Source organism: Anomaloglossus baeobatrachus (genome assembly GCF_048569485.1).
Source record: "Anomaloglossus baeobatrachus isolate aAnoBae1 chromosome 5 unlocalized genomic scaffold, aAnoBae1.hap1 SUPER_5_unloc_14, whole genome shotgun sequence".
NCBI classification, from domain to species: domain Eukaryota; kingdom Metazoa; phylum Chordata; class Amphibia; order Anura; family Aromobatidae; genus Anomaloglossus; species Anomaloglossus baeobatrachus.
Window position 1 is genome coordinate 486,046 of NW_027441789.1, and position 25,644 is coordinate 511,689.

General features: G+C 43.4%; 1 protein-coding gene across 1 annotated transcript in view; it reads right to left on the bottom strand.

The window, feature by feature from the left end:
* Positions 1 to 874: 874 nt before the first annotated feature.
* LOC142258863 (uncharacterized) overlaps positions 875 to 25,644 on the bottom strand; it is a 38,745-nt gene continuing 13,975 nt past the window's right edge. The window contains 2 exon segments of the mRNA XM_075331435.1: positions 875 to 2,221; positions 2,223 to 3,238. Of these exon segments, the coding sequence (XP_075187550.1) occupies positions 2,120 to 2,221; positions 2,223 to 3,238 (1,118 nt within the window). The 3' untranslated portion in view covers positions 875 to 2,119.

The following is a 25,644-nucleotide window of genomic DNA, read 5'->3' on the forward strand; positions in this document are numbered from 1 at the left end:
TATACAGACACTTAAGTCAGATTTGGATAATATTGGTTTTATTGGAGGAAAAGGTGTAAAGGTTCAGAAGAGTTTGAATCAACTCCTTGAAAAGATGGTAATGAATACAGCTGCTGTACTAGGGTCTTCCGTGTCACATTTACAGGATGCTACATTAGCTCTCGTGGAAAGCACACACGAAACACAAGTAGCTAAAGCGTGCCTGGAGATACAGGTAGAGTATTCTTCTAATCTGAAGCTGATTGCGCAAGCTTTACAGAGTGGAATTACTCCACTGGGAATACTGCGAAATATACCTGTAGAGTACGATTTTGCATTGAATCATATGGATTTGTGGGTAAATAAGTGGTTAGGATGTGAACGAAACATTTGTGTTGGCACATCACTAATCCCAGTGATCGGTTTTGGGTATACCTGTGAGTAACACACAACAAGTGTTCTATCAACTGCAGTACACAGATTTTGCATTTGATGGAGTGAACACTGAACAAGTAGACATTTCTTCATGTTTACATTTTGTTTCTAAGGTGATGTGTTTACCTGGACAGGATAAGGTGATCTATCATTCATGTTTTCATAATCAGTCCTCTTGTCATGCGAGAATAGAGACTGTACAGACACTACATGATCTGGTGACTCCAGTAAGTCCAAATAAGATTTGTTTCCAGGTCATGTCTGAGACAGAAATGGTTTCTGTTTTCTATTCTACTTGTGTACATAAGGAAAATTTACCTATGGGTTTGTATTGTATAGAAGGAAATGTGAGATCTCTTTCAAAGAAGGAAGTAAGTTTTAATATCACTTCTATAGGAAAGAGAAACCTAACGGCATTTCCCATACAATTCAATTTATCACAAATAAATGATTTTCCTTGGGATATGTGGACAAGTGAAATAAAGAAAGATAAGGGTTTGTTAGATTTATTAACGAAACAGTTAAAGGAAGCAGAAATTATATTCAGGCATGAACAAGGTCAATTAAGTGATATTGAACACGAATGGAATGGAATGTCAGGTAGAACTTGGTGGAAAAGTTTTGGGAAATCGGTACATTCCTGGTCTCAGTCATCATTTCAGTCAGCGGTTGGAAATGTTTTATTTAATCCCATCATAATCATATTTTTATTAGTTTTGATGTGTATTATTTATCAAGTTTTTGTGATGTGTAGAATTCAGAAGATATATAAGAATATAAAAATAGAAATGAAAAAGGAAGATAACATTCTTAGAGGAATGTTAAATCGCAAGATGACTTTTTGACAGAAAGTTTCAGATTGGTTTATCAAGTCAGATATTGGTCTAGAATTTTCAACAAGAATGTATGTGATACGAATGATGATGAATGAGTTAGAGTTTCCCGGGGATTCATCAAATCTTCAAAAGGAGGGACTGTAAAATAGTGAGTTTATGGAGATTTGATTCATAAACTTGATTACATACATTCATAAAATGTGTGTATTTCGCCCATCCCTTTAAGAGAGCCTGTGAGTTGAGGTTTCTAGCCAGAGATATCTGACATGGGTAGAACCAAGCCATCTGCCATGGTTCATCAAGTAGCTGACAACTTAGTGCTATATTCTATCTGGTATTTGAGTAAAGACCTTAAATTAGCATTGAAAGTCTTCTTAGTGTTACACTAAGGTCAAAGGGTCAGCGAGCTTCAAAAGGGTCTATATATTTTGCATTCTATGGTAAAGTGGTTTAGTTTTACAAGTCTCCACGGCGCAGGACACTTATTTTGCTGATTTTGGATCACGTGATATGACATAATGCATAGCTAAAAATGATAGTTAGTTCTTGACAGACCATTTAAAGAGACAAGGAGAATCAGATGGTGGGGTTTGAATTATATAAGCAGACCACACTTCAAAGGGTTAGAATGGGAGCATTCTCACCAGACGATCCAGAGAGACGACGGCTTATCACAACATCACAGCTATGTAAGATAAATGAACTCTCTTTTTCTCTATCTTATCTATTTCTCTTCACTAACTAAAGCCAAGACATTATTTTTCTGTAATGACTTTAACTTTAATTGAATAAATCCACATATGTTTTTGCACCTATTTCTCTCCGATCATTAATATACTGGCTTAGCATATGTCACGTCAACAGTATTTTTAACAGTTTCTCCCCCTGTGAATTCTTTGGTGTTTTCCAAGACTTGATTTCTGTGCAAAACATTTTCCACATTCTAAACATGAAAAAGGCTTCTCCCCATGTGTGAGTTCTCCGATGTGTTACAACACTTGAATTTTGGGTAAAACATTTCCCACATTCTGGACATGAATATGGCTTCTCACCCGTGTGAGTTCTCTGATGTGAAACAAAATGCAATTTATGTGCAAAACATTTCCCACATTCTGAACATGAAAAAGGCTTCTCTCCTGTGTGAGTTCGCTGATGTGAAACAAGATGTAATTTTCGGTTAAAAAATCTCCCACATTCTGAACATAAAAAAGGTTTCTCACCTGTGTGAATTCTGTGATGTGTAACAAGACTTGAATTTCGGCTAAAACATTTCCCACATTCTGAACATGAATATGGCTTTTCACCTGTGTGAGTTCTCCGATGCTTAACAAGATTTCCTTTACAGTTAAAACATTTCCCACATTCTGAACATGCATAAGGTTTCTCATCTGTGTGAGTTCTCCGATGCTTAACAAGATTTCCTTTACAGTTAAAACATTTCCCACATTCTGAACATGCATAAGGTTTCTCATCTGTGTGAGTTCTCTGATGTGTAACAAGATTTGTTTTCCAGTTAAAACATTTCCCACATTCTGAACATGAATAAAGTTTCCCACCAGCGTGAGTTTTCTGATGTGTAACAAGATTTGATTTTCGGTTAAAACATTTACTACATTCTGAACATGAAAGTGGCTTCTCCCCTGTATGAATTCTCTGGTAACTAATAGATTCTGAAGAAAATCTTTTGTCCCCTACATTAATTTTTTTATTATTTTTTTTATATTCTGAAGTTGAAAATGGATTCTTTGCTGTAAGAGCACTTTGATTTTTAATGCTGCTTTTGTGACATTTACTTTTCTTAATAGTCTGTGATGAATCAGAAGATAGGACTTGTTTAAAAGAATCAGATGATAGATCTTTGCTGTGAAGGGATGATGGTATATCTGGAATAGAGGCATTCACTTCAGTTATATCTTGTGTGATAGCAAGGTCATCTGATTTTAAAATTGAAGATGTCAGTTGTGCCTCTGTTCTCCTGGTACAGGCATCTGCAAAGAATGACAATTATTTACAATAATATATACAAATTTAAGGATATAATTTATAAAATAGCTTGTAATGCCAATACTGGTTTCTCCGCCGTGCCCTGCAGCCTTTCCCCGGTTCAGGTCTCCTGGGAGGGCGCTTACGGCCCATTTATATATTCTAAAAGGGCCAAAGTGCCCTTACCCAGAAGTGCCTCACAATGTACAGCTGAGAGGCACTAGGTATTTAAGGCATCCTCAAGTTTTGAATTTCTCGCACTACCCCCGTGACATCACCTAGTGTTTGAGCACGCCAGAGCAGAAGAGATTCTCTGGCCGGGACCGACCATCCATTTCTGCTCGGCGTCTCAACACGCTGCACTCCCAGGCAGCATCTCTAAGGTGCTCTTCGTATGAATTCACCGACAGACCGTAGGACAGACCAACCTTCTCCACGACCGCCTGCTTGTCAGGTAAGCCCCCGGAGTAGCACCTTCCAGACCATTCTGCAGACACTGAATGGCAAGTCTATTACTTCCATTCAGCACCCACCGTGACTGCTTTGTATTTATCCTCACAGTTACTCTCTCTACAGCGACTACAGGCTGACGAGTGCCCAGCATCTTCCTGGATCACCCTGTATTTAACCCCCTATTAACACTTTCTACCCCCCACCAAGCTACTGTTGACTCCCAGATCAGTGCTCGTCCAGCCACCTCTGACTACCTTCCCTCTGGCCAGCACGTGCTCCTGCTTAAACGATTGAATATTACTGGGGCTGAAACCACCTCAGCAGGTGCGCTCCAGCCCTAATCCAAGCTAATGTCTCCATCATATGTTGATACCATTCAACATATGACATCCATTCATCATCCCTTCAGGTAAATATCCCTAATTCACTACCGCACATCATTTATTAAACAGCACCCTAATCTAATTACTTATTCAATAGGTGCAGCTAACCCATCAAATCCCAAATCCAGTTTATCCTCTACCTGGAAACCCCTCCATAACAGACAAGAATCCAGGAGCTCCCCATTTCCAGGAGCAAGAACCAGCCACTGGTATTTTCAACCTAAAGTTTAACCTCAACATAGATTGGCCACCACTAACATTTGGTATTTGCCCATCATCTATCCAGGTAACTATCCCTAACCTAGTATTACTATAGGGAAAGGATTGTTTAGCCTCCCATTTTGACCACTTATGTTTCAGGTGCAGTCTCACCAGCATTAACACATTGGATTCTTCCGCTACCAGGTCACAGTTTCCACAGTAACATAAATCCAGGTAATGCTGCGGACTACCCTTTTCTTTTCCTTTTTTTCTTTCTTGTTTAGTACAAATACCTTTCTAGCATTTGCAGTAATTAATAGGAACTTTTCCTTTCTCTAAAGGGGGCTTTACACGCTACGACATTGCTAATGCGGAGTCGTTGGGGTCACGGAATTTGTGACGCACATCCGGCCGCATTAGCGATGTTGTTGCGTGACACCGATGAGCGATTTTGCATCGTCGCAAAAACGTGCAAAATCGCTCATCGGTGACATGGGAGTCCATTCTCAATTATCGTTACTGCACAAGTAACGAAGTTGTTCCTCGTTCCTGTGGCAGCACACATCGCTCCGTGTGACGCCGCAGGAACGAGGAAACTCTCCTTACCTGCCTCCCGGCCGCAATTAGACAGACAAAAATATCCATGAGGAAAACGTATACAAATTCAATAAGAAATGTAACATGACTGAATAGTATAAATACAAAATATAGAGTGTCCTGTATGGGCCTCTATCTATGAAGAGCATGCAAACCACTGAAGAGATGATGAACAAACAGGAGAGCAAACGTGGTTATATTGCAAAAGACATATATCAAAGTTTATTAGCTCATCTATTGTTAGATGCAGCACAAATTTATGCAGTTAATGCAAAAAGACAGAGGGCACTTAAGGCACTAAGCAAAATTTGGTCAGAAAAATCACATGGCAGGTACAATGGAAGACAAAATACAAAACATTGCATATCGGTTACAAAATGTATTGCCAGGTGAAACCAGAAAGTAGCTGGTGTCCAAACTAGGAGTAAATTGAACAGCACGCTAGACATATGAATACGTCCGGACAACGGTACCTACCAGCGGCTGTATAGAGTACAGGAGGATCACCAGTGATTGCTTTAAAGTGCCAGAGTGCAGGAATCAAAGACCAAAACAGTCCCCCCTAAAGCAGGTTACGCGCGTTTCACGTATTTGTGGTGTTAACGCTTCGTCAGACCAAGGAGGGGTGGTCAAAATTATATGATACCCATGCATTAAATCTCATATGCAGCAGTAACGAGGTTGTTCCTCGTTGCTGCGGCAGCACACATCGCTCCGTGTGACACCGCAGGAACGAGGAAGCTCTCCTTACCTGCCTCCCGGCCGCAATGTGGAAGGAAGGAGGTGGGCGGGATGTTACGTCCCGCTCATCTCCGCCCCTCCGCTTCTATTGGGCGGTGGTTCAGTGACGCTACTGTGACGTCGCTGTGACGCTGAACGAACCGCCCTCTTAGAAAGGAGGCGGATCGCCGGCCACAGCGACGTCGCTAGGCAGGTAAGTATGTGTGACGGGTCTGGGCGATGTTGTGCGCCACGGGCAGCGATTTGCCCGTGTTGCACAACAGATAGGGGCGGGTACCCACGCTAGCGATATCGGTACCGATATCGCAGCGTGTAAAGCGGCCTTTAGCCGAATATTAGCTGCTGGCACTTTTAGGCACTCATAGCCAGCACCCTAAATAAAGAGGTGACCTCCACCTATGTCTGTCAGCCATCGGTAGGTTTTTTACGGACACAGCTCAATTTACATTTAATCATACCCCTGGCTTTCATCTACTGACCAGCCTACACTTCATTTTTCAGGATTCGTCAGTTGCGCACTTACCTTGTGCTCCACTTGTTTTGTCTACTCCCATACTCTCCCTCATCTGCAGGACTCAGGTAATTTTACATTTACTGAGTCCGGTACTACTACATCTACCATATTAGGCATACATACCATCTAACACATATACTCTCATTTCTCCTTCACTCTTCAGGTCCTACACAGATCCAGCCATCCTTATCCCTGTTCAGATACTTGTTTCCTGTCAGTGGTGTTTAACTTTCTTTTAAACCCTTTTAACTTATTATTTTGTATGAAATAAACACTTATTTAATTTAACAATTTTATCTCTGCCTTCCTTTATTTATCTTTGACACTTGCCTATTTTATCAACATTCACCCACTAACTATATTTCACTGACCCCTGCCAGGTAGCGCAGTAGCTGCACTTTTTAATTTTGCCAGATTGTCTACTACTCTCAGACAGGTTACTCGCGGATGCTGCCTACTACCTGCAGCTTTCTGGCAGCTCCCCACGTTTTTCTTGTGTAGTGCTAACAAATTAGTGGCCATCAGGAATCCATATTGGAAGTCTGTCTTTAAGAAACCCTTTAAGATATTAGGATGGTTCATATTAGCTTGTTTCTCTGTAAGATTCCCAGACACCTGGAGTTATATTCTACTGAGAAAAACAGGTCTTTTCTGTAGTATTCCCAGATACCTGGAGTTCTAATTCTAGTGAGAATCACTCAATCCCACATAGTTTTCTTATCAATATTTACTGAGAATCTGTACATGTTTATAGTATGGTAAAACATGTGAAACCAGGAGCTTTTTGACATGTCTCATCCGATGACACATTTGTCCAGTGTATTTTAGCATCTAAAGAGTTGGCCACTCAGAAGAGGGATACTATATTGGACAAATGGAACCCCTTTACACACTGCAACTTCGCTAGCGATATCGCTGTAACATCACCAGTTTTGTGACGCAATAGCGACCTTCTCAGCGACATTGCAGTGTCTGACACGCATCAGCAACCTAGCCCCCACTGTGAGGTCGCTGATCGCTACAAATCGTTCAGGATTATTTTTTGGTCCTTTGTTTCCCGCTGCGCAGCATGCATCGGTGTGTTTGACACCGTTACGACATCGTAAGCAACTTAGAACCCAGCCCGTAGGCATGCTATAGCGTTCATTTTCCCGCCCCTTACCTCCGATTGGTGGTCGCTGTTGCGTTCTGATTGGGCAGCTTTCACTGAAAAGGCAACTTTAGCACTTCCGTCCTTTGTTTTAAAGCTACTTTGTTCCTGAGCATGCTGGGTTGTGGATCATTAGAGAGTTCCCCAGTCTGCAATACTATAAAGCCTATACGGTAAGCTTCATTTGATTGAAGCTGTATTGATGCTGTATAGATAAACCAGTGTGGAGTTGCTGCACAGAGAACTCTACAAAGATCCACTAAGCAACAGAAGCTCAGGAACAAAGGATATACAAGCGAGACTTTTGTAAAATCTTTTCAAGCTGGGGGTCGCCAATAAGAACGCACTAGCGATCACCAATCGGAGCTGAGTGGGGTGTGTAAAAAGGACACCTAGGTGGCTTCAGCGCTAAACACCACGCCCCTAACATAGGTGTGAGTCGTCAAATAGCTACTGTGTGACACATCCCCAACGACCAGAGAGGTCGTTCTGCAGGTCCGTATCGCTGCTGCGTCGTTGGCCAGATCTGCCTGTTTGACAGCTCACCAGCGACTGTTTACAGACTTTCCAGTGATCCCAGCCAGGTCGGGATCGCTAGAAAGTCTCAGTGTGTAAAGGAGCCTTTAGAGTTTTTGTAACATTTGGTTTCATAGTTTTCATAGTTTTTAAGGTTGAAGGGAGACTCTAAGTCGATCTAGTTCAACCCGTAGCCTAACATGTTGATCCAGAGGAAGGCAAAAAAAACCCAATGTGTCAAATAAGCTCCAATGGGGAAAAAAATTCCTTCCTGACTCCACATACGGCAATCAGACTAGTTCCCTGGATCAACACCCTGCCATAACTGTTAATATTATATTTTTCAAGAAAGGCATCCAGGCTCTGCTTAAATGTTAGTAGTGAATCACTCATTATAACATCATGCGGCAGAGAGTTCCATAGTCTCACTGCTTGTACAGTAAAGAATCCTCGTCTGTGATTATGATTAAACCTTCTTTCCTCAAGACGTAGCGGATGCCCCCGTGTTCCATTCGCAGGCCTAGGTGTAAAAAGATCTTTGGAAAGGTCTCTGTACTGTCCCCTCATATGTTTATACATTGTGATTAGATCCCCCCCTAAGCCTTTGTTTTTCCAAACTAAATAACCCCAAGTTTAATAACCTGTCTTGGTGTTGCAGCCCACCCATTCCTCTAATAATCTTGGTCGCTCTTCTATCTACCTGTAAGATTATGCTATTTATAACCTTCTATACTTTTGCTATCAAGAAAAGCATCCATTCCCCCCTTAAATTCATTCAGTGAGTTGGCCATCACCACTTCCTTAGGAAGAGAGTTCCAGAGCCTCACTGCTCTTACCGTGAAGAACCCTCTTCTATGCTGATGTAGGAATTTTCTTTCCTCCAATCGAACAGAATGCCCCCTTGTTCTTGTCATAGTCCTTGGTACAAACAGATCATGGGAGAGATCTCTATATGGCCCTCTGATATATTTGTACATGTTTATTAGGTCTCCCTTGAGTCTTTTGTTTTCTAGAGTAAATAGACCTAATTTTGATAACCTTTCCGTGTATTGTAATGCACCCACTCCATTTATTATTTTAGTAGCCCGCCTCTGAACCCTTTCAAGTTCAGTAATATCTTTCTTGAGCACCGGCGCCCAAAATTACACACAATATTCCAAGTGTGGTCTGACGAGTGATTTGTACAGGGGGAGAATGATGTTTTCATCTCGTGCCCCCAGACCTCTTCTAATGCATCCCATCACCCTATTTGCTTTGGTGGCTGCTGCCTGACACTGGGCACTCCAGTTTAGCTTCTTATTGACTAAGATGCCTAAGTCTTTTTCCATGTCTGATTTCCCCAGCAGTTTCCCATTTAGTAAGTAATCGTAGCATCTGTTTCTCCTTCCCATGTGCATAACCTTACACTTATCTGTGTTAAACCTCATTTGCCATTTTTCAGCCCAATTCTCCAATTTACTCAAATCCATCTGTAGTTGCAAACTGTCCTCCTTTGTGTTAACTACCTTACATAGTTTTGTATCATCTGCAAATACTGATATTTTACTCTGAAATACAAAAGTATCCATGGGAGTGATAACGGGGTAATAATCATAAGTATAATATGCTAGTAAGCATTATAAACATCATATGGAAGGCCTGTGTGGGCTACCATAAACAATAAGGATGCAAACCACTGGAATTCAATGCATAAAAACAAGAGGACACAAAAGTGGTTGAAATGCAACAATATGTATCAAAATTTAATAATACATGCAATTATAGTAGTGCACAATAAGTACAGTAAGGATAAAAAGAGACAGAGGTTGCACAAGGCACTGAAAAATGGAGATTGTCACATGGCATAAGTGAATTTATACAAATAGAAAGCTGTGGACCATGTGATTGTCCAAAATATTCGCTGGTGAGACAGAAGTTGGCATACAGCAAAAGCTAATGTGCAATATACAGTGCAATACCATACAAAACCGTACCAGGGCTATATCACAAAATATACAAGGCATCAGCCAGGTAACATGGCGTTAATCAGCCTACATAGACCATACGGTTGTCCAGGGTGATCACTGGTAACACAAGAGTTAACATACAGCAATTGCCGATATAAAGCAGTATACACTAAAACCACATCATTAGTGGAAAGACATACCAAAGCAGTATCAAAGTAGAAAAAGAGTCAGCAGCATAGCTTAAAGGTAGCTTTAAAGTGCCGAGTGCAAGGCAACAGGACCAGAGGTCCCCCCCTGAGTGGTAACGCGCGTTTCACGTGTTAGATAAACGCTTCATCAGACCGAAGGAGGGGTAAAGATTCCTCTATCCAAGGACCTTTTGTATGCACCATGTGAGGTATCACATGGGTGAAAGCAGCCAATCAGCGATGTTTGTATCGGCGCATGCGCAGTTCACATCAGAATCCCCAGCCACTGCGAGCGGCGTCAGGTAGAGGAGAGCTCGAGGGGGAATCCCAAAAAATCAGGTACCGCCCCCACTCGAGCGCAGCTCCACCCCATAGACACCGCAAAGCATGCCAGGGAGAAGGAGTGAATCACGCAGGCGCGCCCATCTGCTGCTAACACAAGGGAACGGAAACTCCCAATACGACAGAAATGCATAGAAACCCATGAAGGACTGAATGGCATAATAACAGTAATATATAATAATCATCATAATCGAAGCCATGCAATCCAGTGCTTCAGTAGAGGCTGTAATGAAGGGAGTCTTCATGTGTTCACATGTGTAATTGGTTCTTGTTATGGCGTATTCAGGCATATAGATGGCAAAGGTCCAAAAAGAACAGGAAAAAAGGGCTGCAAGCAAAAAGACAGAAATAGCATAAAAATGATGCAGCACAATTAAATAAAATAACAACAGAGGTACAAGGGGAATAAAAATGGGAGAAAGAGACCCACTGAAAAAATATATATATAGGGAAAGGGGAGACATGGGGAGAAGAAGGGACTACAGGAAGGGGGCGAAGCTAAGGGACTCATTAAGACCGGACGGAACCATTGTCCCCAGTATCGTAATCCATTTTGCTTCCTTCTGAGCCAGGATTTTTTTGGTGTTCCCACCTCTGTTGCCACATTGGACAACATCAATCCCCATGACCCGAAATGATTTTGGGTTACAATCATGGAAATTTCGAAAATGTCTTGGAAGGGTCTTAAGGGTGGAAATATCGATCACTGTCTTGGCCGCACCAATGTCTCTCACATGCTCGCGTACTCTTACTCGCAGCTCCCTAGATGTTAACCCTATATATATTTTAGGGCAGCTGCATGTCGCATAATAAATAACGTAAGAAGTAGCGCATGAAATAAAAGTCCTGATGTCAAAGGTCCGACTACCATCGGCAGTGGAAAAAGTCTTACTGCGAGAGACCTTGGTGCAGGCAATACAGTGACCGCAAGGGAAACAACCACGAACTGGATTAGTAGACCCAAAAGGGTGTGGAGTCACTGGGGCATAATGGCTATGTACAAGGTGGTCACGGAGGTTCCTTGAACGTCGTGCCGTCATTAAAGGAAAGTCAGGGAGGAGGTCCTTAAGAACAGGATCCGATTTTAGAATTGGCCAATGTTTGTTCAAGATTGAACGCATATTATGCCATTCATGGTTATATACAGATATGAATCGAGTCTCACCCACCCCCCTATCCGCCCCACCAGATGGCTGCAAAAGGGCCACCCGCTGAGTATTTTTGGCCCTATTAAAACCCCTCTTGATTATACGGCGGCTATACCCTCTCTCCATTAGTCTAGATGTTAGATCATGTGCCTGGGTCATAAAGTTCTCAGATGTTGAGCAAATTCGCTTCATCCTGAGAAATTGGCAAACCGGGATGGCTTTAATAGTACTAAAAAGGTGGGAAGATGAAGCATGAAGAAGGGAGTTGACCGAGGTGGGCTTCCCAAAGACATCAGTCTGTAGTTGCCGACCGCGGTCAACCCCAATCATAATATCCAAAAAATCAATCTGCTGTAAATCATATCTGTAAGTGAGCTTAAGGTTTAACGAGTTATGATTTAATACTCCCATAAAATCCGAGAGCTGCTCCACTGTACCCTGCCACAAAATAAACACATCATCGATGTATCTTAACCAGCACTGCGCATGGGCAGCCGCCGGCACGCCCTCGTCGCCAAAAATGCCCCTCTCCCATAGGCCGAGGAACAGATTTGCGTACGAAGGCGCGCAGGCCGCGCCCATCGCAGTGCCCCTTATCTGTAAATAAAACCGTTCTTTGAAAATAAAAAAGTTGTGCGTCAGGATAAAGTGGAGCAGCTCCAGGATCAGCTCACATAAGTGACCATCACGGTTGGTATTGCTCAGGAAGAAGCGAACTGCCTCCAGGCCGTCATTATGACTAATGTTAGTATAGAGAGATTCGATATCCGCCGTAACCAAGAGGGTGTTTATCCTTACTGATATTTTACTCTGTAAACCATCCACCAGATCATTAATATATATATTAAATAGTAGGGAGCCCAATACAGACCCCTGTGGCACCCCACTAGTAACCCTGGTCCAATCTGAGTATGCACCATTAATAACCACTCTTTGTTTTCTACCACTAAGCCAGCTACCTACCAATCTACACACATTTTCCCGAGCCCAAGCTTTCTCATTTTACTTAGCAGTCTTTTATGTGGGACAGTGTCAAATGCTTTACCAAAGTCGAGATAAATGACATCCAATGATTCTCCTCGGTCCATGTGAGAGCTTACATCCTCATAGAAGCTGATCAGGTTAGTTTGACAGGAGCGATCCTTCATAAATCCATGTTGATATGGAGTTAAGCAATTATTAACATTGAGACATTCCATAATAGTATCCCTTAAAAACCCTTCAAACATTTTACCCAGAACAGATGTTAAGCTTAACAGCCTATAGTTTCCAGGTTCCCTTTTACACCCTTTTTTGAATATTGGTACCACATTCGCTAGCCGCCAATCCAGTGGAACAGACCCAGTTTCTATAGAGTCTTTAAATATAAGGAATAGAGGCCTGTCCAGCACGTTACTTAACTCCCTTAATACCCGAGCGTGAATGCCATCAGGGCCTGGTGATTTGTCAATTTTAATGTTACCAAGTCGGTTCTGCACTTCTTCCTGGGTAAGGCAGGTCATACTTAATGAAGCGTTTACATTATCACTCTGCATTTCCCGTGGCATATGCTTTTCCTGTGTGAACACAGTTGAGTAAAAAGTATTTAAAACATTTGCTTTTCCCACATCGCTTTCTATGATTTTACCCTCATTGTTCTTTAAAGGGCCAACACCATCAATTTTAATCTTTTTTCTGTTTATATAATTAAAGAATAGTTTGGGATTTGTTTTGCTTTCCTTAGCAATGAGTCTCTCAGGTTCTACTTTTGCTAAATGTATTTGTTTTTTTTACACATTTTATTTTTTTCTCTATATCTTTTTAATGCTTCTTCGCTGCCTTCTTGTTTTAGCTTTTTAAATGCCTTTTTCTTATTATTCATTGCCCCTTTTACATCCTTATTTAGCCACATTGGTTTTCTCCTGTTCCTAGCCCTTTTATTTCCGTACGGTATGGCTCTCTCGCAGTGGGTGTTTAATACCGATTTAAAAATTTCCCACTTATTTTCTGTGCTCCCATTTTTGAGGACATTGTCCCAATCAATTTGGCGAAGGTCTTCTCTAAGCTGATCAAACTTTGCTTTCCTGAAATTCAGCGTTTTTGTAATCCCCCTCCAAGGCACACGACTGAAGGACAAGTGGAATTGTATTATATTCTGGTCACTATTCCCTAGGTGCCCATCCACTCGTACGTCTGTTATTCTATCTGGCCTGTTGCTTAAAATTAAGTCCAGAAGGGCTGCCCCTCTAGTTGGGCCCGGCACAAGTTGGGACAGATAATTATCCTTAGTTACTGACAGAAGCCGGTTTCCTTTCTGAGATACGCAGGTTTCAGTTTCCCAGTCTATATCGGGGTAGTTGAAGTCCCCCATAATAATCACCTCATTGTGATTTGCTACTTTGTCTATTTGTTTCAATAATACATTTTCAGTAGTCTCTGTTATATTTGGTGGCTTATAACAAACCCCTATGAGGATTTTATTAGGTTTCCCTCCTTGTATCTCCACCCATAGAGACTCCACCTCTTCATTTCCCTCTTGGATATCTTCTCTTAGTCTGGGCTTTAAACTGGACTTTATATATAGACAGACTCCACCCCTTTCCTGTTTTTACGATCCCTCCTAAACAATTCATATCCTTGCAGGTTAGCCGCCCATTCATAACTGTCATCTAACCATGTTTATGCAAGCAATTTGTTTTCAAGTGGGATATAGACTCGAGACTCTCCGAGGGAAGGCGGGACTTAACCTGTGGTCACGCAGACGTGCTGATTGTGTTTTTCCCGGATTCCTCATGATGAGATCGTCCTGAAGTCCCCCGATCACGGAGTGATGCTACAATATCTGCTGAAGTATTGATGCTTACTTTATGATTTATGCTTATTAATGAGATGCTAATGCTAATCAATGTATTAATCTAGGTTAAATAAACAGTCTATATTGTTTTACCCTAAAACTGTTTTCAGTTGTGCTTAACTTGTAAGTTAATGAGCGAGCTGTAGAACAAAACTTGAGCAGGTAAAACATCTTGTTGGGCTGGATAAGCAGTAAGTCAACAGGTATTGCCGCTTATTAGGCCCTTGCAACAATCCTGTCCCTTATCCTTTAGTATCCAACCTGCCACATAACCACCTTGACTGTAAGTGCTAGTGTTCTTATAGTTGTATTTAAGGCATCTTCCCCCTATGGGAGGTGCCTGGGCCATGTGGTTTATTGTTAGAGATGTGTTGCTGGTTGTCAGTTCCCATTCTGTTTTCTGAGTCTCATGCTGCGTGTGATAACACATGTCTGTTTCCTAGTATACGCTGTGCCCACTGTAGTTGCTACATCTATCTATACCAGCCGTATCTACTGCAGCAGTTTTATCAGCCATATCCACTGCACCTGCCTACACCAGTCGTCTAGACTGTACACGACCACATCAGTGACTGTCAGTATCCAATCGCCGACCCCTGGGGTCAGCCGTCACAGTACCAAGTCTCCGTGGCGTAACATCTGGCAGCTACCTCCCAGCACAAGTCTTTCCTCACCGTCAGAGTCTAAACATGTGAACATATAGTGAACATGGTAAATAAAAGACATTGCGTACTTCCCCTAACTTTTTGCAATTTCACTGCACTTGGAATTTTTCCATTTTACAGCACACTATATGATAAAATGAATAGTGTAATTCAAAAGTACAACTCATCCCGCAAAAAATAATCCCTTATATAGTATGTCTATGTTGACTGAAAAATAAAAAAAGTTATGTTTCTTGGAAAAGGAAAAAAAAAAAAAATCGCCCAGGGGTGAAGAAGTTACATTTTGGAAATGTGGGTGGGCTGCCCGGCATTCACGTACCCACTGTGGGATAATCCTAACCCCCCTCATATGTTACAATTGGGTCATTCCGTGTCAAGTGGACCAGTTTTAAAAATCGTCCCCACTCGACATTCTCCGATTTTGCTGAAAATTTATAAGGATGTACATGTATGTTTGAAAAGAGGTTCTGTAAATTTTTAGGGCCAGATCTCAAATATATTGGGCACTGTTGACCTTTCACTGGAGGCCCCCCCCCCAAGGCTGCGGCTTCAGCTAAGAGGATTTTGCAAACTTTGGCACATAGCCATTAGAGTTCTATACTGGCTATGATGCTGAGATTTGGCATACTAGCTCAACTTTTGCTGCTAAACGCGATAAAATTATTACCGGCTATGACAAAACAATATTTCGGCCGCAATTTTGTGTCAAAGTAGCTTGCAAAACGCCTCGCATAAAATTTATGCCAAACTTTGCCCATATATAACTCAAGACCAAAAACCAATAGGAACTGGTGCTTTACCCTGTACAACAAACATCTTCATGACTTTGCATTGCTGCAATATCACGGTCAAAGCATATGTATTTGTGGAAATATTCACACCCACATATGATGACAAACTTAAAAAAAACGAATTTTACCTATTTTTAGGTCAAATTTCCCAAAAAGGGTACCCCTAAAATATATTAATTCTGTTATCATTTGAAAGAGCACATTTTTCTCTACAAGGATCATTGGGTTTTTTTTGGAGTCTCTCCATTTAAGAAAAGAAAAATGCCACTGGAACATGGTGTTATGTATGCACGTAATGCATTGATTTTGTGTTTGATTTTCAGATTCTTATCACATGTTACAGAGTTGTATTGTTGCTAGCAATGTCTATTATAATCAAAAACCTATAAACCTATTGACTATTGTTACATTTTAATGCATATATTATTTATTTTTTAGTGATGGAGAATGAAATTGATGACAAAAAGATTCGCATTTCAAGGGTGTGAAATGATCCTTCATCTTTCATTGCCCATGTAGATGGATCTGTCAGATCAGAAATGCCTTTTGTGCCAATTGCAAACCTCCAGCCAGGGCAATACATTGCCTGCATTTACGATAGGAACTGGTGGATTGGAAATATTTCTGAAATTTCAGTCGACGACCATGATGCATTAATACATTTTATGCATCCTCATGGACCAGCTAGCTTCTGTCACTGGCCTGTGAGAAATGATACATGCTGGATTCCCGAACAGTCGATCATTGCAATAATTCCAGCACCAGCTGCAACAGCAATGGGCCGACAATACAGCTTCTCTGAACCGATTATGTTGCAAATTCAGCAACAATTCCAGACCACTTACTTAGACTGAACATTATGGCTTGGGAACCAACAAAAGATACCCAATATCAGGCTTGGGATCCTAGGCAAAGACACCCACCCTCAGGCTTTGGAACCTGCGATAAAGAGACCACCCGCGACTTGCCTTGCACGGCTATCGGCCATGGCTCCTAGGCGATGGGGCTGCCAATTCTCGAAAGACAGCATTATTACAATTCTTAATAGGATTATAATACCAATTCTTAGGGAATTGGTTGTGGTATTGTGACGCCCTGGGCAAGCCAGGGGTCACAGGTCATCACACCACCACATCCTACACCCCAGTTAGGAACACCTAAGCTAACCAGAAATCCTTGTTGCCTTCCTCCAGGAGCTGGTGTCCACACCAGGGGGTGGGCCAGGGGGTTGGCTCCGCCCACCGAGGAGTACACAGCCCTGGAGGCGGGAAGAACCAGGCAGATAGAGTTTGGAGGAGGAAGTGAGAGGAGTAAGCAAGGAGTCAAGTTAAGGAAGTAAAAGTAGAAAAAAGTGAAGTAGTAGTGGAGCTAAAGTGAAAAGTGACAGTAGTAAAGCCTGAAGTTGGTCCGGGTGTGTGCCCCGGACTGAGACAGCAAGGTCAGCAGACGGCGGTGATAGTCTGCAGGGGGACTGCTCGGAGGTTGCTGGAAGGACCACGGACGGGTGGTGGCCCGGCGGTCTGGAGCAGTATACAAAGAACAGTCAGCACCAGGGCAGGGGCCTTTCGGATCCCGGCAAGGCTAGGAGTCGCCATAATTTGCCAAATCCGTCAGTGAAGGGGACGACTGTCTCCCAGCAACCAAGTCCCGATTGAAGGCAACAGTCCGACCGTTACGGAGTGACACCGCCACTGCCAGGGCACCAGTTTCTCAGGGCCAGCGCCTGCGGGCAAAGTAGGGCTCCTCCGGCCCATATCCAAGCCGGAGAGCGGGTTACCGGTGGGAACCCATCGCAACCATCATCAACTTAGGTGCAGGACAGAGGGACCGTCACCGTCACCTACTGGGGAAAGCAAGTGCAGCCGTCCGTGGGAACCGTCTTTCCAGCCGTGTGTTTTACCGAGAACTGTGTCATCGTCTCAGGCTGAGTGAGTACCACAGTGCCGCAAGGCACAGCACTGCCCCCGCGTCCCTGCATCCACCAGGCCCTGCATCTCCCACCTCATCACTGGGCCCCGGGATCACCAACCCCTACCCACGGAGGGGCAACATAACAACTAGCTGCTTCATATCATCATTCCCGGGATCCTCATACAGAGCAGCGGTGGTGCCAACAAATCACCACAACCGTGGGTGGCGTCACGGACAATAAACTATATCCCAAAACCCAATCCCCTTTCACTCACGGGCGAGGAGCGCCGCTAGACTCCCCGGGATCCGGCCCATCGCTCGAGCCACCGAGCAGCAGCAGGCCGCAGCAGCCGCAGCAGCCGGACCCGAGCAGTGGGAGAGCGCGGCGTCCCATCCTCCGCCCGCGACAGTATAACCACCATGGACCAACGCAAGGGTTTGAATAGTGCAGTTAGCATTCATTGCGTATTAATAAATAACACCAAGTTCAGTGGCATTTTTCTTTTCTTAAATGGAGAGACTCCAAAAAAACCCCCAATGATCCTTGTAGAGAAAAATGTGCTCTTTCAAATGATAACAGAATTAATATATTTTAGGGGGACCCTTTTTGGGAAATTTGACCTAAAAATAGGTAAAATTCGTTTTTTTTAAGTTTTTCATCATATGTGGGTGTGAATATTTCCACAAATACATATGCTTTGACCGTGATATTGCAGCAATGCAAAGTCATGAAGATGTTTGTTGTACAGGGTAAAGCACCAGTTCCTATTGGTTTTTGGTCTTGAGTTATATATGGGCAAAGTTTGGCATAAATTTTATGCGACACGTTTTGCAAGCTACTTTGACACAAAATTGCGGCCGAAATATTGTTTTGTCATAGCCGGTAATAATTTTATCACGTTTAGCAGCAAAAGTTGAGCTAGTATGCCAAATCTCAGCATCATAGCCAGTATAGAACTCTAATGGCTATGTGCCAAAGTTTGCAAAATCCTCTTAGCTGAAGCCGCAGCCTTGGGGGGGCCTCCAGTGAAAGGTCAACAGTGCCCAATATATTTGAGATCTGGCCCTAAAAATTTACAGAACCTCTTTTCAAACATACATGTACATCCTTATAAATTTTCAGCAAAATCGGAGAACGTCGAGTGGGGACCACTGGTCCACTTGACACGGAATGACCCAATTACCCGGTGCCTAACTTTGGATATAAACGCCCCTATCAGCACATTCATCAGAAGGGAGAGAAGGAAGATCCATCAATAAGATGCCGAGATTCTAGGAAGATGGATTCATTGCTCTCAGTGGAGAAACAATAAGAATCTTGTCAGGGGTGGACACAGACTGCAGGGGGCCCCTATGCAAGAAATCTTTCTGGGCCCCCCCTTCATACTGTAACAAAATAATGTAAACATATAGACTGTACTGTTTATTACTAGTTTAGGACACCACTACCAAATCTAAACAATAAATAGTCAAAAATAGCAATGAGGGCTTGCTTACTCAAATCTCAAAAAGAGACACATAAAATAAAACTTAACATTTATTAAGAAATCAATAAGAAGTGAACAGTACACACATATGATACCTGGTCACCTAGCTCAAACGGACCAGTACCAATGTGTGAGGCACACAAAACACACCCATACGTGCAAAGACCATAAGCAATGGCTACGCACAACCCAAAACAAAACCTATCAAGGAACCGCCTCCAACAGGTGGGCTATGGGAAATACAATGGGAAGGTGAAAGACCTAAAGCAGTTTTTGTGGCCTAGGAAGCCATCTTTACCATAAATGGATCCTGCCGAAAATGAAAGGTCTTACCAAATCAGACGGGCTCATCAATGCACCAAAACCTGGGACTTCATGACTCCACACGTATCATGTAACGTCCTTCCTTGGTTTTATTTCAGATGCGGCACATTTGAATTTGTCATGGTGTTGAGGACACATGCGTCCATCAAGGGCATCTATATACTATGGTCAGTAGCATTCAGGTGCACTGACAGAATGCGAAATATTTGATATTGATGATGACTTCCCTGAAGAGTTATTGAAACGCGTCGGAAGCATTTACGATACGATACAATACACTTTATTGATCCCGTGGGAAATTATAGTATCACAGCAGCACAACTTAAATAATAACATGAATTACATAATTGACAAGACAGTAGAGTTGACAGAAGAACATTATACATTAGATTAGGACATACACAGCGGGTGAACTGAAAGTAGAAGAAATAAAGTAGACATTCACCTTGATGATTTAACACTAATGTTATTGTTGTACATTCCCATAGCAGTTGGCACAAATGATTTCCTATATTTTTCCTTCTTACACCTCAGAAGGATTAGCCGGTTACTGAAGGTGCTCTTCTGTCTCATGAATAGCTCATATAATGGATGTGCATTATTAATCATAATCGCCATACACTTTTTCAGAGTTCTTCTCTCCACTACCTCCGCAAAAGAGTCCAGATTGCAGCCAACAGCGGAGCTTGCCTTCTTGATAGGCTTATTCAGCTTATTAGCATCAGAGACCCGCACACTACTACCCCAGCATATGAGTGCAAAAAAGATGGCACTCGCCACTACAGACTGGTAGAACATTTCTAGCATTTTGCTGCACACATTAAAAGACCTCAGTTTCCTTAGGAAATACAGTCTGCTCATCCCCTTCTTGTAGACCATCTCTGAGTGGCATCTCCAGTCCAGTTTGCTATCCAGGTGGATCCCCAAATATTTGTAACTCTCCACCTGCTCCACCTCCTGACCAGCAATAGTGATCGGTAAACATTCCATCTTTCTCCTGCTATAGTTGGCCACCAACTCCTTAGTTTTCTTAACATTTAGTTGTAGATAGTTACCATGGCACCAATCCACAAAATTTGACACCACCCTTCTATATTCCTTATCACCCTGGTCCCCCCTAATACATCCAACAACCACGGAGTCATCCGAGAATTTTTGAAGGTGACAAAAATCAGATTTATACTGAAAGTCTGATGTATACAGTGTGAATAGAAAGGGCGCTAGCAGCGTTCCCTGAGGGGCACCTACACTGCTCAATAATCTGCTAGACACAACTGCTCCCATCTGTACAAACTGTGGCCGGTCTGATAGGTAGTCAGTTATCCAATTTCTCATCCCCTCCTCCACCTTCATATCAGTCATCTTTTTGTGTAGTAAAAGAGGCTGCAGGGTATTAAATGCACTCGAGAAATCGAAGAACATCGCTCGCACAGTGGTTCCGTCATTCTCCAAAAATGAATGTACAGTATGTAACAGAGAAAGAATAGCATCGTCCACCCCCAATCTATGTCGGTAAGCAAACTGTAGGGGGCAATAAAAGCCCTCACCCTGGGACTCAAGTGAGCAAGCACTAATCTTTCCACCAAGGCCTTCATAGCATGAGATGTTAAGGCTACAGGATGATAGTCATTTAGGGTTGCAGGAGTAGTCTTGGGTACCGGAACCAGACAGGAAGTTTTCCATAACATTGGTACCCTCTGTGTTTGTAGACTTCCATTAAATAGGTGTGTAAAGACCGTACACAGCTGGTCTGCACACACTTTAAGGACACGTGGACTGAGTCCATCTGGCCCTGCAGCTTTACCAATGTTAAGTGACTTAAACTGCCTCCTCACATCATTTTCAGAGACTCTGAAATTAGTCTGCTCATCCTCCAATATCAATGTTGCAGAATTTGCACCAGAATCACATCCTCTGTCAGTTGGTGTTACACATGTATTGCTAAATCTATTGAAATACTCATTCATCTCATTAGCCTTGTCCAGTTTTCCTCCCCCATGCACAGACATTAAGCCCAGTCAGTAATTTCATTCCTGACCAAACCTCCCTGGAATTATTGTGGGACAGTTTATTTTCAAGTTTCATTCTGAAGACTTCCTGGGCCTCCTTTATTTTATACTTCAATTCATGCTGTATCATTTTAATTTCCTCTGCATCTGAAATAAAACCAAGGAAGGACGTTACATGATACGTGTGGAGTCATGAAGTCCCAGGTTTTGGTGCATTGATGAGCCCGTCTGATTTGGTGAGACCTTTCTTTTTTGGCAGGATCCATTTATGGTAAAGATGGCTTCCTAGGCCACAAAAACTGCTTTAGGTCTTTCACCTTCCCATTGTATTTTCCCATAGCCCACCTGTTGGAGGCGGTTCCTCGATAGGTTTTGCTTTGGGTTGTGCGCAGCCATTGCTTATGGTCTTTGCACGTATGGGTGTGTTTTGTGTGCCTCACACATTGGTACTGGTCCGTTTGAGCTTGGTGACCAGGTATCATATGTGTGTACTCTTTTAATATTCACGTTTTATTAGTGACCCTGTTCACTTCTTATTGATTTCTTAATAAATGTTAAGTTTTATTTTGTGTCTCTTTTTGAGATGAGTAAGAAACCCCTCATTGCTATTTTTGACTATATCTTCTGAGGAGTTATACATTTGGTATTTTGCTATTATACAAAACAATAAATAAGCTCCATATTTACTATCTGAATATAACACAGACCAGTCCTGCCACTCTTCTATCTGCTGCAGCTTTAGCGCTGTCTCCAATGCATCTAGTTACATTTGCTGGAGATGGCACAGCTGTATACTGTGTGTGGTTTGCAGCTTGTCAGTGGTATATGGCTCAAGAGTCTGAAGCCAATGATTGTCTGCAGCGGTCACATGAGGCACCTGGGCTGTGATGTCTGCAGCCATTGTAAACAGAAGCATCATGGAATTTAACACTAGAGCTGTCAGGTGCAACAAAGATGAGGATTGATAGTTTATTAAAGGGATTGTCCAGACAAAGGTCATTACCTGGAGACCAGATTCTGTAAAAATAACAAAACAAATTGCGTTCCCCTGCTGTCACCCTCCTGGATCCAGCGCAGGTCGTCCTGTGCTCTGTGCCAGCATTATCTCACCGTTCTACAAGACACAGGATCGCTGCAGCTTGTGATACCTGCAGATCATGTTACCTGACCGCTGCAGCCTATCACAAACTGCAGCAGTCTTGTGTCTGGTAGAACGGTGACATAATTAATGCTGGCACAGACCACAGGACGGCCTGCGCTGGATCCAGGAGGGTGACTGCAGGTGTGAATAATTTATTTTGTTAGTTTTACAAAATTGAACCCCTATTAGATCCTTTTGCCAGACAATGTCTTTACAGTACATGTATTATTTCACACAACTCCTTTATACGGAACCCGAAAACTGAGACCCATGAGCCGTGACAGCCTGTACTAGGCAGTGGCTGTACGATCACAGCCAGGGGTGTGTGACCCTGACAGCTGAGACCCATGAGCCGTGGCAACCTGTACCAGACAGTGGCTGTATGATCACAGCCAGGTATATGTGACCCTGACAGCTGAGACCCATTAGCCATGGGCAGCCTGCACCAGGCAGTGGCTGTATGATCACAGCCAGTTGTGTGTGACCCTGACAGCTGAGACCCATGAGCGGTGGACAGCCTGTACCAGGCAGTGGTTGTATGATCACAGCCAGGTATATGTGACCCTAAAGTGCTGCGGAGATTCAGAGGAGAAAACACTTTCATAGATGTCTGGGACTAAGCCGCAACTAATACTATAATACTAATCGTCGTATAGATGTGATGTCTGATACACGCTGCTCGATCCATGGGTGACATGTATCCGCTGGCTGGATCCTTTTAAGCAGCGCTCTATATGACAGGTGGGTACACCAGAGAAACAGAGGAAATACAAGAAAGAACAGCCACACCATAGACATCATTAAAGAAGCCATCACTAACTTGTTTACTGATGGAATGTGTGTTTATGCACGTAGTATGATAATATACTCACCTACCACTGCTCTCACTGATGTCCAGCGCTGTTTTGCTCCTTTTCTCAGTGACATCACTGCTCTCCCGTATCTCCGGTGTCCAGCACTGTTCTGCTTCTCTTCTCAGTGACATCACTGCTCTCCCGTATCTCTGATGACCAGATAGATAGATAGATAGCAACACATTACAGTTGGACTCACCCTCTCTGTAAATGATTGCACATGGTACCAAGCACAGCAGGTTCTTCACTCTGGAGCCTGCACTTCCATCTTCTCTTGTGGGGCAGCCTCCCCTCCTCCTGGTGCTCGAATGCCGTTTTCTCTTGAAATAATTTCAGTGCAGGACGGGGGGGGCAACTCAGCCATGAGGGGAGGCAGGGGCCTTGTCTGTTATATCGCGGCCTATCTGCTCTGCTGCAGATGTAGCTGGTGGTTGGAGACACCTTTGTAGCTCTAAGGCCCGTTTCACACGTCAGTGAAAAACACAGACGTTTTTCACTGGCGTGTAAAACACGCACATGTCCCTGCATGTGCCGAAAATCACGGCACACGTAGGTTGTCTAAGTGCAATCCGGGCTCCGTTCTCCGTGGCCCGTGATTGCACTTAGAGATTCACTCACCTGCGCCCGCTCCCGCTGTCCATGGTGCTGAATCCTCCCGCGACGCAGCATCCGGCCGGCGGTGACCCCTGCAGGAGCTGCTTCCGGGTCGGCTGTGTCGCGCATAATGAATATGCGCGACAGTAATCAGCCGGCACAGAAGGAGCAGGGAGAACGGGCTGCAGAGGACATCGCTGGAGCCGGGTGAGTTAAAATGTTTTTTATTTTAAAAGTACGTTTTTTTCTGGCACGTGTTTCACGGACCACACCACTGCGTGGTCCGTGGGACATCAGTGATGCCATAAAAAAATGGACATGTCTCCGTGCAGCAATCACGCACACGCGGGTACGCCGCACGGAGACACGTGCAGTGACAAATCACTGACGTGTGAGCAGACCCATTCATTATAATGGGTCTGCGTATGTCAGTGATTCTGGTACGTTTAAAAAAAAGCACAAACGTCCCAGAATCACTGACGTGTGAAAGGGGCCTAAGACACAGACATCCTCTACTCGGCCGGCAGCTTTTGCAGAGGTGATGAATCCTCCGTCCTGCAGGCCTCTAACAGGGGAGGGAAGGGGCCCATGTCAGCTCAAGATAATCATATGCATTCAGCTGATTTGGGCCCCTGTTTTTCTTGTTAGTATTGAAGCTGCCACTGACAACAAAGGAAATTCCCATGTGTTTTCAGGCCCTCGGGGCCCCCTCCCGCTCAGGGCTTCTGTGCATCGTGGTATGTCCGCCAGTGAATCTTGTAGTTATGATACCTTTTAATGGTGAACAAGAATATAATAAATGATGTTATAAAGCAAGCTTTCCAGACTACTGAGGTCTCTTCATCAACTACAAGATTATTATTTTGTTTCTCCCACTGAGAGCAATCAATCTTTATTCACCTGGAGAACACGGCACCAAACTAATCATTACCATCACTAATCACCATCATTACCCTTCGCAGATTAGATTCTTCTTCCCATGATTTTCTTAGTTGACGGCATATTGTAAGTACGCTGTCATTTGGTTTTACAGATTAGAGATCTCGGCAGCTAAGGGTCAACATCTTCTATTTTCAGGGGATAAGGTGGATCCTACCTGTAAAGCTGGGTTTACACGCTGCAACATCGCAAAGGACATCGCTGTAACGTCACCGGTTTGGTGACGCAATAGCGACCTCCCTAAGTCTCTGCTAAGTCTCTGGTGAGCGTTCAAACAGGCAAACCTGGCCAACAACTCAACAGCGATCCGGACCTGCAGAGCGACCTAGCTGGTTGTTGGGGACGTTGATAAGCAGCCTTTTGAAAGGGAAGTTGCTAACAAAGTCGCTGAAAAGGCTTCACACACTGAAACTTCATGCTGCACAGCGGGAAACAAAGGACCTAGGAATGGTCCTGAACGATTTGTAACGATTACAACTTCACAGCAGGGGCCGGGTCGCTGATAGGATTCACACACTGCAACATCGCAAACAACATCGCTATTGCGTCACAAAACCGGTGACGTTACAGCGATGTCGTTTGAGATGTTGCAGTGTGTAAACCCAGCTTAAGAGCTGGCTGATACAGATCTCACTCCAACAGAAAGGCGTCCAATGCCCAAAATAATGGGGACAGTGTTGGGTG